The following is an 18,533-nucleotide window of genomic DNA, read 5'->3' as shown; positions in this document are numbered from 1 at the left end:
TAAAAGTAACTAAACAAAATTCGCACATTTTGATTTGAATTCGAATTAACTATCTATATATTGTATATGTATGTCGTATTTAGCACCAAATTTTAAAAATATTGTTTACAAATATCAATAATATTAAATAATTTTTCAGAAAACTGAAAATTATACAAATATCTGGTAAATAGTAATGATATTCCATGCTCTTGGCCCCCGTTCAGCTTGGTGCCCGGGGCAGACCGCCCCCCTCTGGATACGCCACTGCTCTCATGATGAATCTGCAAACCCCATAGAGATTGCTATAACAGTAATTATAAAGAAAGAAAGCAGGCAAAAAAAAAAATATTTTGAAGTGTTTCAGCAATGGTACAATAGGTAAAGAATGAAAAGCTATTCTTTCTGGTCCTTCCAGAAACCAGAGGAAAAACTAGGTATCTGTTACAGAATCATATCTGTTTCACAATGCACCTTTCAAATTATTATTTTCAGTATGAATATGTCTTAGTTTTTGATATTTTTATTAAATATTATGAAAGTTAATCTAATGCCTGCCTGAATTGGTAATTTATGCTGATTATAGCATTTCATTGGGAAAAAAAAGTATATATAAATTAAAATATATAATATAAAAATATCATCATAAATTCCTGCCATGTACCCTCAAGGGGTGTACAGGATATAATAGTACTACATGAAAAAAATTACATCATTATTAATTTCCTATCTACAATTTTCCACCAAATCAGTCTGTTACTTGTCAAGACTCCGACATTATCAGATCTTATATTTCTATCGTCTAAGGCACTTTGTACCGTATCAATCCACCTATATCTTGGTCTTCCTCTGGGTCGTTTTGCTGCCAACCTGGCAGAGAACACTTGTTTTGCTAATCTTTCCTCGCCCATTCTGTTTAAGTGACCATACCACCTGCGATTAGCTCTGCTAATGCATTCCTGGATACTAACAATGTCAAGTTCTTTCCTAATATCCTCATTTTTAATCTGATATTGCCATTGATGCCATCTGTTCATGCCTATAATCTTTCTCAGGACTCTCATATCTGTTGTCTCTAGTCTTTGGTCAAGTGTTTTACTTCTGACACAGCTCTCAGATCCATAAGTTAAAACTGGTTTGAACACTGTCTTGTATACAGCTAATTTAGTGTTCCGACTAATTTCTCTCTTATTCCATATGAATTTATTCAACTGACTTCCCACCATAACAGCTTTGCTGATTCTGTTGTCTATTTCTATATTTAATTTACCATCTTCAGTAAAAATCGTGCCTAAATAGCTGAAATGTTTTACTTGTTCCACAGGTTCTCCATTCACAACACAGTTGACATTTTCAATGATTCTGCCTATTTTCATTGTCTTTGTCTTTTTATTGCTGACCTTCATTCAATATCTATTACAACAGCTATTCAATTTAGTCAGAGAATCTTGCAGACTTGTAGCGGATTTATTTAGAAGTATAACATCATCTGCATAAAGCAAAGAGCTGTCATTGATGCTTGTTCTTAACATCTCCAATTTTGATATCATGTTTAATACCACTTTCCTTCATAATGTGATCCATATAGATAATGAATAACAGAGGGGATAATGTACATTCTTGTCTCACACCAGATTTAACATTAAACCATCTTCTTGTACTTCCTTCAATTCTAACTGCTGACTTACAACTCGAATAAAGACTAAGTATTGCTTGATATAATGCCACATTGACATCATATAACTGCAGCGTATTGAATAGCTTCTCTCTTGGCACCTTGTCATATGCCTTTTCCAAATCGACAAAAGTTAAATACAGATCTTTGTTATATTCCCATACTTTCTCGACTTTTTGTCGTAAAGTGAAGATCTGATCCTGACAGCCTCTATTTGGCCTGAATCCAGCTTGTTCTTCACCAAGCTTTTCTTCCACAATTCTTCTCAACCGTTTCTCAAGTATACTTGCATAGACCTTGCCAGGAACACTCAGTAGGGAAATACCTCTGCAATTCTCACATTCAGTTTTATTTCCCTTTTTATATATTGGTACTATGAGAGCTCTACTCCAATCATCTGGAATTCGTCCCTCTGTCCAGGCTTTCTGAACTATGCAGTGCAGCCACTGTAAGACTCTTATACCACCATGCTTCAGCATTTCTGGTCGAATATCATCTACTCCTGCTGCCTTTCCACATTTCAAGCCTTTGATGACTTTTTCTACTTCAAGTATGGATATGTATTATTCCTGACTGCATGCCTGGTCAGTGTTTTTTACCACTGTGCTGTCATCACTGCTTGTTTCATTTAGCAGTTTTTCAAAGTAATTACTCCATACTTCAAGGATATCTTTTTCTCCCATTTTCATGTCACCTTTATCATCTCTAACTCCTTTTACAGCACTCTTTCCTCCATTCCTAAGCTTCTTTAACAACCTCCAGAATATTTTGCCACCTTCTTAATATTTATTTTCTATATTCTTGCCAAAGTCGTCCCATGACTATTGTTTAGCTAGTTTTACACAGTATTTTTACACAGTAAATATGCTACGAGGACTCATATTAACATTTTGCAACTCAATATCAACGGTACTCAGAGAAAAATGGATGAACTCAAATACATGCTTTATAAAAATAATATCCATATAGCTTGTCTACAAGAAACAAAACTAAATAAAAATTTGAACTTCAACATCAAAGGATACACAGTTCTTAGGAAGGATAGAGAAGAAAGAACAGGTGGCGGGCTTGCTATCCTTTTGAAGACCCCAGAAATCAAATTCAAAGAAATCATCCTAAATCAATATTTAAAAAATGACAGTTCAACGGAAGCTCAAGCTGTTGAAATACATCTACCAAACCATTCTATTTCAATCACAAATGTCTACCATCCTGATAATACAAATATTGATACAGACATCATTGAAAAGCTAAGCGAATCTCTAACTGATACAACCATTATACTTGGTGACCTAAATGCAAAAAGCCCAACGTGGGGCTCCCCCAATTTAGACCATAAAGGTCAACAATTGGAAGACCTCTTTACAGGTTTGGAACTCACAACAATTAACAATGGACAGAGCACCTATCTTTCTAAAACTACAGGAACTGAATCTGCTATTGACATCACAGCCATTAATTATAGTATTGCATCAAGTGCACAATGGAAAATTCTGGGAAATGCCATCAGTGACCACAGACCCATAATAACAACACTAAACTTCAAGATTGAACATGAACAGCAAAACAAAAGGACGTGGAACTTCAGAAAAGCCGACTGGACAAGGTTTACTCAAACCTTGGAGAGCCTCTGTCAAGATGAACCTGTCTCTGGAAACCTCGACAGAAAATTACAAATCCTTACTTCACACATCAGTAAAGCTGCCAAAGCAACAATACCAAGAGGCCAGCGGAAAAATACCTGGATACCATACTGGAAAGATCACAATATTGATTCAATGATTACAGAAAGAGACAATATCAATGAACAATTCAGAATTAATAAAACTGATGATTACAGAAAGAAATTAATGGACATAACACACAAAATAGAGCAGGAAATTTGGAAGTGCAAACAAGAGAAATGGGCGGAACTTTGCAGTAACCTGGATCCAAGAAAAGACAGCCAACACTGGAACATTATTAGAATCCTAGACAATATCAAAAAAGAGAACCGACAGAAAACAAACTTCATCATAAATGCTGAGAAACAAGCTATTACAGATCAAGAAATTGCAAACACACTGGCAAAAACCTATTCAAACAACTCCAAACTTCAGTATAACAGAGAGGACAAGCCCCTCAATAAACTCACAAGTAAAATGCTAAAACAAGCAAGAACATACCAAACTAATGACATCTTCTCCGAAGAATTTACACTAAGTGAACTAAATTCATCAATTGAGAAAACTGCACCTAATAAATCCCCTGGTAATGATCTTATCTTTGGTCATATGGTCAAACACCTTGGCCAAAATGCCAAAGAACAACTCCTGGACATTCTCAATACCTCTTGGCAAACAGGCAAACTTCCAAAAGAATGGAAAAAATCAGTTATTGTACCCATCCTGAAACCTGACAAAAATGCTGCAGAATGTCAAAGTTATAGACCTATCGCATTAACTAGCATACTTTGTAAAATTACTGAAAGAATCATACACTCTAGGCTTATGCACTGGCTGACAAAAAATAAGAAAATCAACTACTACCAAACTGCCTATAGAACTCGTCATTCGACAACAGATCAATTATTCCATTTCTGCCAAACAATAATAGACTCATTTCAGGAAAAACCAACAAAAAAGACAACTGCCATATTCCTTGATATGACTGCCGCTTTCGATCGTGTTTGGATCAAAAAATTAATACAAACAATACATGATATTGGAATTAAAGGAAACGCTTTAATCTGGATTGCTGATTTCATCAGAGGAAGAAAGATCAAAGTCAGAATCGATGCAGCAATATCAAAAGAGCGGAGAACCTGGGCTGGTGTTCCCCAGGGCTCAGTACTCAGTCCCTTACTATTCCTTCTATATGTCAATAATATTCATCCCTACCTTACAGAAGACACAAAAGTAACTTGCTATGCAGATGATATAGCCATCTGGCACACTAGTGCTAAAATCACAGAATCAGAGGAAATTCTAAACAAATCCATGAGAGGATTAGAAAAATGGTCAGACGAACTTAAACTCAAAATCAACCCAGACAAAACAAAACTAAGTACATTTAGTACAGACAGGAAAAACAGACATTCCTACAATCCCAAAGTCATGATCAATAACAAGCTAATTGAAAAAGTCACAAATCCAAAATAACTTGGTATTACGCTTGATCAGGAATTACGTTTTGCACAACACATCTCTAACACTTCCAACAGAGCTCTAAAAAAATTAAATATTCTGAAAAGGCTTTGTGGAACAAATTGGGGCGCAAAGCCAAAAATCCTCAAAACTACTTACACTACACTAATAAGGCCAATAATGGAATGCAGCACCTATCTGGTCACCTTCTGCCTCATCGGTAAAGAAAAAACTAGACAAAATACAAGCAAAAGCATCCAAGATTATCATTGGTGCAGTCTCATCCACTAACAACATCAGAGCCCAACAGGAATGTGGGCTTGACCTGCTGGAGGACAGACGAAAATTTGCCACCATAAAATTCATAAATAATATCAGAAGCTACCAAAGTGATCATATCTCCCTAAAAACTTATGAACATTGGAACCAAAATTGCAGACTTCACAGATCATCAACTTTACAATATGATGACACTATCAGGAAAGAAATAGGTCTTGATCAGCTAAATGTTCACATAAACAAAGAACCTCTATTTTCCTGTCCTTTACCTTCAAATACCTCCATAAATCTAATCCTTACCAAACTCTGTACAAATAAAGAACCAAAAGAAATGCTGAAAGAAAAAGGCCTAAATACCATCAACCTTCTTTCATCCTCCAAACAGGTTATTTGTTATACCGATGGATCATCAGACACCAATATGATTAATGGAGGCGCTGGTGTTCTCCTTCTACTCCCAAAAGGTGAAAAACTTTCAATAAAAGTTGGATCTGGGAGAATCGCTTCCAATTTTACCAGCGAACTCTACGCAATAAATAAAGCACTAGAAGCCTACTTAAATCTATCATCATCTCAACAATCTGAAGGAATTATAATTTACAGTGACTCAAGATCAGCTATGGAGGCAATCAAAAATGGCAATACCAAGCTCACACAAGACATCCATAAACTCTTAAATCAACTAAAGTGTTTAGGTAAAAGTTGCATTTTACAATGGATTCCTGCTCATGTAGGCATTGATCACAACAAAGCAGCTGATAAATTAGCAAAAGAGGCCAGAGAACTCAACCAAGAAACTCGTATGATAACTCTTGCTGATGCCAATGCACTAGCAAAAGCTAAACTAATTCCATTGAAATCAGTGATACAACATCAAATTCCCGAGATCAATGCTGACAGAAGGACCTCTACCATGATAGCAAGACTACGAACAGGACATTATAGAGGAATGAAGATCAATACAGATGATACGAGAACATATAGAAACTGCAACAACTGCCCCAATACTGAACTGACACCCACTCACATCTTTACCTGTCCAGCAATTACAGCAGCCTTGCAAGAAATAGATCCTAATCCTGAACAACAGCTCTATATAAACAAAATCACAGACATAGCCAAAGCAGTACAAGGAGCACACGGAAGCATCTAAGACTCTTCAAAGGACAAGACAACAATAACAACACAGTATTTAGCATTCTTGCATTTGTCTCTATATTCTCTAAGAGCACAAGCTGACTTATTTGACAGGAACTTTTGATATGCTTTCTTCTTTTCCTTCACTGCCTCTTTAACTTCCTGTGTCCACCAGGGAGTTCTGATTTTTTTTATCCTTACAGACAACCTCACCACATGCCTTTCTGGCAGAATCAATCAATGTTTTCTTCAGAGTTTGCCACTGAATCTCCAAGGTTTGATTCCTGTTCTCAAACTCTTTCATTTTTTCTTCAATAATCTTTGTGTATTTTAGTCTACAGTTCACATCTGAGAGCTGCTCAACTTTTATTCGCTTTAAAACTTTTTTACGTGTTTTTCTTTTCAATATGAAATTCAATTTTATCTTGCTCAAGACTAAATAGTGATCACGTCCAATTTCAAATCCTCTGTACACTCTGGTGTCCTGCACCAGGGAGAAAACTTCACTATCAACAATAATATAGTGAATGGGACTTTTCTTATTCCTAGCCTCTTCTCTCTATGTGAATTTGTGCACATTTTTATGTTAGAACATGGTGTTAGTAATAACCTGTCCATGTCCTGAGCAGAAACCCAACAGATATTTGCCATTATTATTAGCTTTGCTCTTTTCTCCAAATTAAAATATAAATATAAAAATATGAAAAATATAAAAATATATTTTTATATTCCTCCATTCCTAAGCTTCTTCAACAACCTCCAGAATATTTTGCCACCTTCTTGATATTTATTTTCTATGTTCTTGCCAAAGTCCTCCCATGACTTTTGTTTAGCTAGTTTTACACACTGTTTAGCTTTCTTACATTTGTCTCTGTATTCTCTAAGAGTACAAGCTGACTTATTTGCCAGTACCTTTTGATATGCTTTCTTCTTTTCCTTCACTGCCTCTTTAACTTACTGTGTCCACCATGGAGTTCTAATTTTTCTTTCCTTGCAGACAATTTCAACACATACCTCTCTAGCTGAATCAATCAGGGTTTTCTCCAAAGTTTAGTTCCTGTTCTAAAACTCTTTCATTTTTCCTTCAATAATCTTTGTGTATTTTAGTCTACAGTTCACATCTGAGAACTGCTCAACTTTTATTCGCTTTAAAACTTCCTTACATGTCATTCTTTTCAATATGAAATTCAATTTTATCCTGCTCAAGACTAAACAGTGATCACTTCCAATTTCAAATCCTCTGTACACTCTGGTGTCCTGCACCAGGGAGAAAACATCACTATCGACAATAACATAGTCAATGAGACTTTTCTTATTCCTTGCCTCTTCTCTCCATGTGAATTTGTGCACATTTTTATGTTGGAACATGGTGTTAGTAATAACCAATCCATGTCCTGAGCAGAAATCCAACAGATATTTGCCATTATTATTAGCTTTGCTCTTTTCTCCAAATTTTCCCAAAATATTTTTGTATGTTTCACAATCATTTCCTACTCTGCTATTTAGATCCCCAACAAGGACCAACATTTCCTTTTTCATTGTGTCGGTAGCTTTCTCTAGAGCCTCAAAAAATTCCTCCACTTCTACCTTAGTAGAACCTTCTGTGGGACCATAGACACAAATAAGTCTCATTGTCCAGTTTCCCATTCTGATATTTGCCCAAATCACTCTACTTGACACTGCCTGCCATTCAAGAAGATGAGCCTCATATTTTGTGTTGAATACTATGGCTACTCCTTCTTTTCCTTGATTTTCATTGCCTGAATATAACATTTTGTATTTATTGCTCAGAAAGATCTGACCAGTTTTTGTCTTTTTTGTTTAAATCACCCCTATTATGTCGATCTGTTACTTATCTAATTACTCCACTAGCTCCATTTCTTTGCCATTCAGGCTTCTTATGTTGATAGTACCGATCTTTAACTCTGGTGATGTTGAGTTGGGGTGTGTTTTCAGATTTGTTCCAGTAGCTGACTTTTTGCTGTTCGCCCTGGTTCCCTGGTGAAAACAACGGGGGGCCTTGTTTAACCGGGCGATGCCCAAGCTGGCATGAAATTTTGTCATGTTGTACCATATATATTATGAAGACTTTTTTTTTTAATAAAATTTTGTAAACATCTTTACATTGAACTTTGTCTTTTAGTTGGTAGAATTTCTGGAAAAAATGAAAGCCAAAATGATAGAAAATGGTAGCCTTGAAGGACTTTTACTTACTGGTAAGTGAAGAATTTTTGTATGTGACATTAATTTTCAGATTTCTTGACTACTTTCTTGGGTTCTTTTCGCATAGTTAATATTGGATTTACATTTGTAGGGCTGTCTTTGGATGGACTTGCTCTCCTTCAGCGGTATGTTGATATGACTGGTGATGTTCAGACTGCAAGCCTCGTAGTTCTTCATGCTGTACCTAGTACAATCTCTCAAGACCAAAGAGTCCAACAGTGGGTACAGAGTTACTGTGAATTGATGGATAGTTGGAGGTTATGGCATCAGAGGTATTTTTTAATTACCTTTACTTAAATAACTGTTTTGGAGTGAATTTAAAGTTCACATTTCAAAAGACTGTAACTATTCAGGAGAACGATTTAATATTTAACATGATGATGTGTGTGGCAATGGAATTTTATTTTTCACAAAAACCAATCTTGATTCTAAAAGTTGGCACTAGGGAGATACATAGTGCTGCAACCATGTATCATCCTAGTGCCATGTATCACACATCACACCATAGTGGGTGATTAAAAATGTAGGGTACATATATGCCACGTTTTGTGGTTACACAACAACATGTTCAACATGCTGAAATTGCAAAATTGCATGGTCAAACACAGAATGTGCTGTGGATATTGCATGTAATGCTGATCTTGAGGTCCACAATAGACATCTTTGAGATGTCTCCACATTCAAAAATCGTAGGGATTTAGATCCAGTGAGCATGCTGACCATGTACAAAAATGGCAACTGATGATTCTGTCCTGTGTGTGAATGGGTATGCTATTGGTGAGAAGTAAAGAATAAAAATGAAAACCATGAGGAAAAAAACATAAAAAGGTGCAGAAGGTGGAATGTTTTGCTTTGATATTTATATTATGAAGCTGCCAATCCTCCGATAAATTTATCGCTATATGTTCTGATAGTTTATTTATTTTTTTATATATTTTTTTTAAAGTTGAGAATTGTTAATTTCTCTCTCTCTCTCCTTCTGTGTGGAGGGGGGATTATATTCAACTGTATGTGCAACTATTTCTGTGGCTGTAGATTTAGAAATTTGGTTAATATCTCATTCACTATCATCAACATCATAATTATTCACCTTTTTTTATTTCATTTTTCACATCAACTCCAATAAATCTTAGCCTCTAGGTAACTACCTCAAGATTTTACTGCAAAATCAGTACAGTTAGGCAGTGATTTATAATTGCTTTCATTAATAGTTTTTTTAATAATTTCTTAATTTAAGGAGAGCTGTAGCCAAAAAACATTTAATATGTGGGATGCTCCATAGAATAAAGCTCTGCTTTTTACTTGGAAGACCATACAAAAGAGTTTCATGAACCATATATACAGAGACACTATAGGTCATATAACAACCTGTTTATTATATATATTTCATTAGCCAACTGTGTTTTTTGGGCTACTCTCTCTCTCTCTCTTTAATTTCTACTCATATCCTCCTTTTTAATTTTTACTTCTTTACTTATCATTATCTTCCATTACTGTAATTATGATTTCACAGCACACTCTGATAGACTGTATCAATTTCACTAAAAAGAATATACTAAAATGGTTTTAAAACATATAACTCAAAAACTATATTTCCTTTTTTCAAATAATTGCTTCATCTACAATGATTCTGATATTTTAGTGGAACCTGTGGCATAGTAATTAAATAATAAAGTAACACGTAAAAACCACAGTGAAATCTTTAATTAGTAAAAAGACAGATATTTCGTACGAAAAATAATAGTAAATAATAGTACATCTTCAGTGTTTATAACAGTAATAGGAATGGAATACAGGCAAACTTTCAGTGGATCATCTATTAAAATACAATTGTTACCGCGTCCTAGGAAATAATAGAAATAACAAATTTAATCTATTAAGATAAATGGTTTTTTACATAAGATAAAAGTCTCCCAGATCTTTGAGAGAGACATACAGTCATTTCTATTTAAATTCGGTCGGTGTAAGATAGTTTCACACCTTTCTTTGAATAAGCGTTCGTATTTGAATCTGCATCTATGGAGGAGAACTGCTTTATCCCACTGGACACTATGAGTAGAGTCAATACTGTGCTGCGCCAGACCAGACTTCAGAGGTTTGTAATAATCAATATAATATCGATGTTCTTTTATTCTTTTTTCCAAAGAACGGCCAGTTTGTCCAAAATAAGAGACATCGCATTCGCAAGGTATTTGGTAAATGCCATCCAAAGATAGAGAAGACAGTTTATTCTTTGTAGAAGGTAATAAAGAAGAAATTTTGTTGATAGGAATATATGTTGGAATCAGTTGATACTTTTTCAAAATTCTACCTATAGGTTCTGAGATTTCTGGAATGTACGGAATAGGAACTCTGCAGACTGTTGAAGAAACTGTAAGTGTTGGAACATAGGAGTCAAGTATATGTTGAATTTGATTGGAGTTGTAATCATTTGATTCCATTAACTTTTTTAATGATGGAAAGTTATTGTTGTAAGATTATTGGGGAAGAGCAAACTTTATGTGCTCTATGAATTAGAGATTTAAGAATGCCAAATTTTTGACACATGTGGTGCGCAGACTTTTTGTGAATGTATCTCCCAGTAAAAGTGGGTTTTCGAAAGATGCTTGTAGATAAGGTAAAGTACCAGAAGACGTTCTAGTAAGGAGGATGTCCCAAAATGGTAAAGTACCAGAGTTTTCTTTTTCCATAGTGAATTGGATGCGAGGGTGAAGGTTATTTATCTATTGTAGAAAAGTGGAAAGTTCATCTTCAGTGTGTGGCCAAACAGCAAAAACATCATCGACGTAACGGTACCAAAGAGATGGTTGAGAACATAGTATCTTCGAATTGTTTCAAATAGTAGTTTGCCGAAGGTGGTGGAGACAGATGGCTACCCATGGCAGTACCTTCAATTTGTTTGTAGATTTTGTTTTTCCAGCTGAAATAACCTGAGTGGATGACATATTCGAATATCCTTGTGATATCTGGAGGGTAATCTTCATATAATGAATTGACTGTGTTGGTTAATGGGATATTGGTGAACAGAGAAATGATGTCAAAACTGACTAATATTTCAGAATCTGTAATTTTTATATCCTTAATTTTTTCAAGAAAATCTGTTGAGTTTTTTATATAGTCCTGTACGACCTATCATAAATTGCATTGACTCTCCAACTTATCGGATTGCGAAAGTATTATCACTTTCCTTAAGTGCTTTCACTGGTCATTCCATTTCCTATATAAAAAACATGTCTATTTTGATGTCCTAAACATGTCAGTTCACACTTCACACGCAAAACAGATGAAACTCCGAAAACAAACAAAAAAAAAGCGACTCATTACAATCTTCAGTTGGATTTGGTTGTGATTTGTTGACACAATAACCAATCACAGCAACTTATTTCTGGGTGCTATTTTCTCAATGCCCACCCTGCTTTGCCTTATGGGTGGTTTAAGACCACAGAAACACTTAGAATTTGACCCACTGCACCATCTGTATACGTCTGTTCAAAGGGCTTGAAGCTGTCTGTATTTGTGGCTGCACATCTGCTATTAACGTGAATATGATGCAATGTTTACGTGTCGAAAGGTGTCCTCTCCATGAAGCATTAGTATGTTGTGTGTAATTTTTGGAATCATGTAAAGCCAGGAAACATTTAGGAAAGTCTTTAACAGAAATAAATGGAAAAATATAATATCGGTGATAATGCTATTCTGTGGGTGTGCGCCTAGCATACTCTGAATATTTGCTCATGATGAAACTAGATCTCTCCCCACATTAAATGCAATAAAATCACTAAAAATAACTGATATGATGGTAATCAAGGCCACTAAGGAGATATTTGGTACTTATTAATAAATCAGATTGTAGAAATGAACACTATTACCGATCCAAAAATAGATTTTGATCCAACTCCTAATCTCATGAAAGAGAATAGATAAGTTCATGATGAAGAACTTTTACCTTGAAAATTATACCATACACCTTATCACAGCGGTGTTCAACCTTTTTTTACTACGCGAGCTACTTTTCTATAAAACGTTATTCGGCGATCTACTCTCTTATATAGATCACATTCCCCCAACCTGATATCTGATTACACACAATTAAACAACTAAAAACTTTATTTGTGTATTTAAAAATTTATTTATCACTTTTAATTATTTTAATACAACTAATATTTTAATACAACAACAACAAAAAGAAATATTGGAATAAAATATTTATTTCTCTGTTTTGGAAAACTAAAGTTAGAAAAAACAATAGATTGATTACAAACTCACAAATTACAGGAAATGCTGGTTGATCTAAAAAAAAAAAAAAAAAAGTTAATGTGAAATTTAGCATTGTTTGGACCTCTCAATATTTTCATAGTCAAGTTGATATGAAGAAGTGGCCAATCGCAGACAATCATCCAAATGATCATTTGTAATTTGTTTTCTTAATTGATTTTTTATGACGTTTATATTTCAAAAAGCGGATTCTGACAAGTATGTCGATCCGAAACACAACTAATTTTTCGCACAATATCAGTTAATATTGGGAATTTTTCATGTACATACTTCCAAATGACTTCATTGTTTATTGATTTTAAATATAAACTATTCTGAATGTTTATTATCTCAAGTTCTATTTCAGCTTGGTTTATATCAAACAGCCCACTAATTTTAATTGAAATTTTTGTGAAAAGTTTTTCAAGTTTTCTTGAAATGGATTATTGATAAAAGATACAATCATTTCAGTTTTATTAAAATCTTTAAATCTTGAATTTATTTCTTCCTCAGCTAATTCTATTTCACGAATAAATTCTTTTAAATCATAGCGAAGCATTTCTTGATTTTGTTCAAAAAATTTTAATAAATATGGGAGATGTCTAAATTTGAGGTCATTTATATTTTTCTTTAATAAAAGTAAGTATTGTTGGAAAGTTTTTATTGAACTTAACATGTCAATTAAATTTTTATTTCTACCTTGTAACTCTAAATTTAAATTGCTTAATTTCGTACAGAAATCTACTAAAAATGATAAGTGTAACAACCATCTTTTACCACTCAATTGTGGATAAATATCTCCTTTTTCATCAAGAAAAATTTTTATATCGTTAATTATATATCGGCAAAAAGAAAAACTTACGAGCGAAGGTGCTTCAGGAAATTTGCCTTGCCTTTTCTCCTCTGCTTTGGCTTGCCGAAAATGCCTGGACGACTGTCTTCTTTTTCTGCCGTTTCAACAGCTAGAACTGCCACCAACTGTTACTGGATCCCTCTCTGGCCTGGAAACTTTTCTCTGGCAATTGGAACTTCCTTTCGGCAATTTGAAACCTTGTCTGTGGCCTAGAAGTAGTCTCTCTCTCTCTAGTGACATCTCGAACCGAGAAGCTCCTTTCTGGAAGCAGGAAACTCCTCTCTCAAACAACATAGATCCGGGCAGCCTCCTCTCTGACAGCAAGTCTGGAACCGGGACCCCTTCTGCTTGCTTCAGTCCCTTTTTATTAGGCCTCCTCTGAGACCTCGCATGAAGTTTGGCAATCCCAAAGAATCGGTATGAGTCTTTCATCTTAAGTTTCAAGTTCAGCATGCCTTTTGTTCTCCTCTGCTTTCTTTTGATTGTAAATTGCCAGCCATTGGAAAGTTGTTTGAACTCTTTCTGACTGACTTCGGAGATGTTTACACTTAGAGCCTGCAAGCCTTTCTCATACAACAAGTTTCAATAACAATCTTTCTAATGCCGCCATGTACAGCTTGGCGACAAAAACATTGCCTTTGTTTTTAACACTCTAACATATTCTTATTAAAACAGTATATACAGTTTAGCTTCAAAAGAGTTATTTACAAAAACATCTAATACAAACTATACCGAAACAAACAAAGTTTATTTTTTTACAATATTCACATGGGACTTAACCTAAGTAAAAAAATCGATGTGCTTTGGAATATTTAATATTAAACTGCAATCGAGTTTTTACACTTTGCTTATAATCATATTCACTCGGTTTGCTGTTTGACTTCCGCTGATCCAAAATAATTCATTTATCCGGACATAAGAAATACATAAGAAAATTACTGAATTGACAGTATTAACGAAAAATAAACACTAGCAATACACTTAAAGGGAATTAAAAATAATACAAAATAATGATAAATAAAATATTATGTTTTTAGTTTTAATTAAATTTGTAAGTAAGGAGGAAGAGATCGACCAAAAATCGCTCCGCGATCAGGGGTGTTTAACCGGTGTTCAGATAAGGCAGGGGTGTTCAACCAGTCGATCGCAATCGACGGGTTGAACACCCCTGCCCTATCATATCCTATAAGAATACCACGGTATCTCCTTTATCAAAATTTATTGCTGACCTACTAAAACCATTAATAAAAACATCAAGATTCAAAAATACGATCACCTTTTCAGACAAGTGAAAAAAAAAAGAATTTTTTTTTTTTACATCCTTTGATATCACCTCCCTTTATACCAATGTCAACATCTCCAAAACACTGGATATTGTCTAGGTTTATTACAAAATGACTCAAGTCTTGAATTACACACAAAATTAACTCTTATAGACTTAATAAAATTGTTCCAGCTAATTACTTTAAATTTGAAAACAACTTCTACATACAAATTTTTGGAATCCAATTTATTTCTCCCAACTCTCTCATATGGATTTCTTTTTATGGGTGTTACATTGATGATGTCCTGTGTATTGGGGTAAAACTACTATCACTACAATTATTAATATCCCTTAATAATTGTAGTGGTAGATTACATCTCACTGTTGTATATAGACAAAACAACTCCATAAACTTCTGAATCGTAACGCTCAAAAGATCTGGAAATAATATCAATACAAAAATTTATCATAAACTAACCACTATAGGGAATTACCTACACTTTGATTCATACCATCGCCTACACACTTAAAAAATGCTCTAAAAAAATGTACTCTCCCAGTCTATTAATGCTTACAAATACACGACAGTTCCCAATGATTTAAATTGGTAAATTACCTATTTGAAAGTATTTCTTAAACTGAGACTACCCCATTACAATTAATAATCTATGTCAACTTGATATCCAAAATAGGAGCTGCCACCTCTCAAGATAAATGTTTCCTATAGTAAAATTTTAAAATTCCAATACATAAGAAATATATGCAAAACTATAAAACATGTATTTAAATATTCTGATTATAAGATTATCTTTCTGAGTCATTTAAAATAATTAAATCATAAAAATTAATGTAAAGAATCCACAAAATTCTACGCTTTTGTAATGTGGTTTAAGGCTTTCGTTGCCAACCCAATTGTGACACCACCTATGTTGCATCTACGATTACATCTCTATATTCACACTTATTATTATTATTCCTGACACCTCCAAGGAGTCCGAAGACTCATCACGGGAGGACACCTACAACTGTCTCAACCACTACACCGAACCACTACTACGAATCATCTCCATCAACGCCATCTACCGCCCACCTCCACCACTACCAGTATGTTTTGTCTGTAAATTGCATGTGTTCTGAAAGGCCGATTTGTCTGTATGTGTGAACATTATCACCATCACTGTGTATATGTCTCCCAGTAATTTCCACAAAAAAACAAACTAACCAAATTTCTAATCCACAACCACAGAAATAGCTGCACATGCAGTTGAATATAATTATGCCCCTTCATCCTCACATGCAGAAAAAGTAACAATTCTTAACTTTCAAAAAGACAAACTTAAGAATATTAAAGGCCATAGTGATAAAAATGTATTACAGCAATGTCAATTATCACTGCCCTTTCATTATCTCTGAGGTTTGACAATTCCACCTATCAAAGAACCATATATCACTGAAACAGTATATAAACAGAGTGCACCACAACTTTCCCAAATTCTACGAACACTTATTCCGAAATGGTTTTATTTCATGACTGTATATATTATATTTTGTTATGTTTTTAAGTTCTTAGTTTTTTACATTTGTCATTTTCACATCTTTTTCCCATGGTTTTTATTCTTGTTCTTTACTTATCATCAACAGCATACTCATTTGCTACTGATTATTTATTTGGCCTATTTTATTCTCTATCATCAACATCATTCTCATTCGTAATTTATTTTACTGCTAAGTGGTTTTTAACACTGTGGGGCATTCAATAGAATAAAGCTTTGCTTTTTTTTTTTTTAACTTTATAATGAAAAAAAGGGGCTTACACAAAGTAGTGTTCTTGGTCTGAGTTCTCTTAATAGAAAAGTGCCTGTTTTTGGTGTTTTACACCAAATTCAAATAAGTATAAAGTGCCAAAGAAAAATTTTTTCTTTGGCACCTTATACATGCTTTTTCAAAATTATCAAATTTCTGATAAACATCCTCGTAAGTTATACAGAATATTACGATAGTACTACTTCAAAAAAGTTTTATCGTTACTAACTTTGTGTTGACATTCTTCCTCTAAATTACTCTATATTCTGCCAGGACTTCTGTATTATTGTATCTCATATATTTCGGTCTTCTAAGGTACTTCTTGCTCTATCAGTCCACCTAAACCATGGTCTTCTTCTAGGTCTTCTTCTTGCCATTCTGGCAGAAAAAGGAAAAAAATAAACTTGTTTTGCTAACCTTTCCTCTCCCATTCTCTTAACCATACTACCATTCTGGTAACCATTCTACCTGAGATTAGCTCTCTTCACACATTCCTGGGTATGAATAACTAAATTCCTTTATAATATTATCTTTTTTTTTTTTAATGTAGTTTTGCCATTGATGCGATTTATTCAGTCCTCTCATTTTTCTCAGAGCTCTGATATTTTTGGTCTCCAGTCTTTCATCAAGTATTTAATTTCTAACCCATCTCTGAGATCCATAAGTAAAGTTCAGTTTGAATAGTGTCTTGTATACAGTTAGTTTAGTGTTTGACTAATTTCTCTATTTCCATATTCAATTTGTGCCACTTCAGTAAAAATTGTGCCTAAATAGTTGAAATGTCTTACTTGTTTTATAGGTTCTCCATTCAGAAAAAATTGGTGATTTCAGTATTCCTGCTATTTTCATGTTTTCATTGGTGATTTTCATACCAATTTTATTACAGCAGTTACTCAATTTAGTTAGAGAAATGCTGCAAACATTGTACTGGACTTATTTAGGAGTATAACATTATCTGCATAAAGTAAAGAGCTGAGTTTAATATTTCAAATTTTGATATCAGGTTTAAATTCCATTTTTTTTCATAATGTGATCCATATAGATGATAAATATGTAGCGATAATGTGTACTCTTCTCTCATACCTGATTATTTTACATCAACCGTCCTACAGTACCACGTGCAATTCTAATTGCCAACTTACAACTCGAATATAGACTGTGCATTTTAGTTTATTAGACACACATATTCTCTGGTCCAGTACTTGCCATGTACATTGGTGTAGGCTTAGGTTTAAGCAGGCAGTTAGTGCTGAAGCACTTCTACATCACCCAAATTTTCTAAATTGAATTTTTATTTTAAGTAATTTAGGCTTCAAATCTGGCATAGCTCAGTGCTGTAAATAGAATTAACATTAATTGTTCTATCTTCATCATGTGATTATGCTGATGCACTGATAATGACCAGTTTGTTTCTGATCGAAATATTTGCAATAATAAAAATTATTTATTCTTATGATTATGTATGTCTTTTCTCATGGTATCTTGTCACATGCCTTTTCCTTATTGTGGATTTTATAACAGTGGCCTGTTCTAGTCTCGTGCCATCGCTTTCTTGGTCTTCCAATTCTTTTTTCATTTATTTCATATCCGTATAGTATTTTTGGCAGTCTGCTATTGTCCATTAAATTTAGATGTTCTAATCATTTTTATTTATATTTACTTATATAGTGGTTAATTGGTTAACTGTGGCCCTGAGGAAAAATAACATCAGCAGGATTGAAGTAGCAGAGATGAGAATGCTTAGGTGGATGTGCGGTGCACTCTTCCCTCATACCTGATTATTTTACATCAAACCATCCTTGGTATATCCAACCATCCTTGGTCTCACTTGGTATATCCAGCTGTTTTTCATTCTTTTTTTATGATCCATGTTTCACCTCTACATAATAAAGTTTATTTAGGAAGGACCTTATATAATCTGATTCTGGTGTGTTTTTGTAC

The 18,533-nt window shown here is 34.1% G+C and overlaps 1 protein-coding gene across 3 annotated transcripts in view; it reads left to right on the top strand.

The window, feature by feature from the left end:
* Positions 1 to 18,533, top strand: part of mio (GATOR complex protein mio) — a 349,531-nt gene that overhangs the window by 265,459 nt on the left and 65,539 nt on the right. For all 3 annotated transcript variants that reach the window (XM_090394033.1, XM_090394032.1, XM_090394034.1), the window contains exons 22-23: positions 8,339 to 8,411; positions 8,510 to 8,690. In XM_090394033.1, coding sequence (XP_090250159.1) covers positions 8,339 to 8,411; positions 8,510 to 8,690 — 254 coding nt within the window. The remainder of the gene's footprint in view (positions 1 to 8,338; positions 8,412 to 8,509; positions 8,691 to 18,533) is intronic.

This window comes from Typopeltis vanoorti, chromosome 6, assembly GCF_054136105.1.
Source record: "Typopeltis vanoorti isolate ZY-2024b chromosome 6, IOZ_Tvanoo_1.0, whole genome shotgun sequence".
Classification (NCBI taxonomy): Eukaryota; Metazoa; Arthropoda; class Arachnida; order Uropygi; family Thelyphonidae; genus Typopeltis; species Typopeltis vanoorti.
Note: the sequence above shows the minus strand (reverse complement) of the source record. Positions and strands in the feature narration are given on the sequence as shown.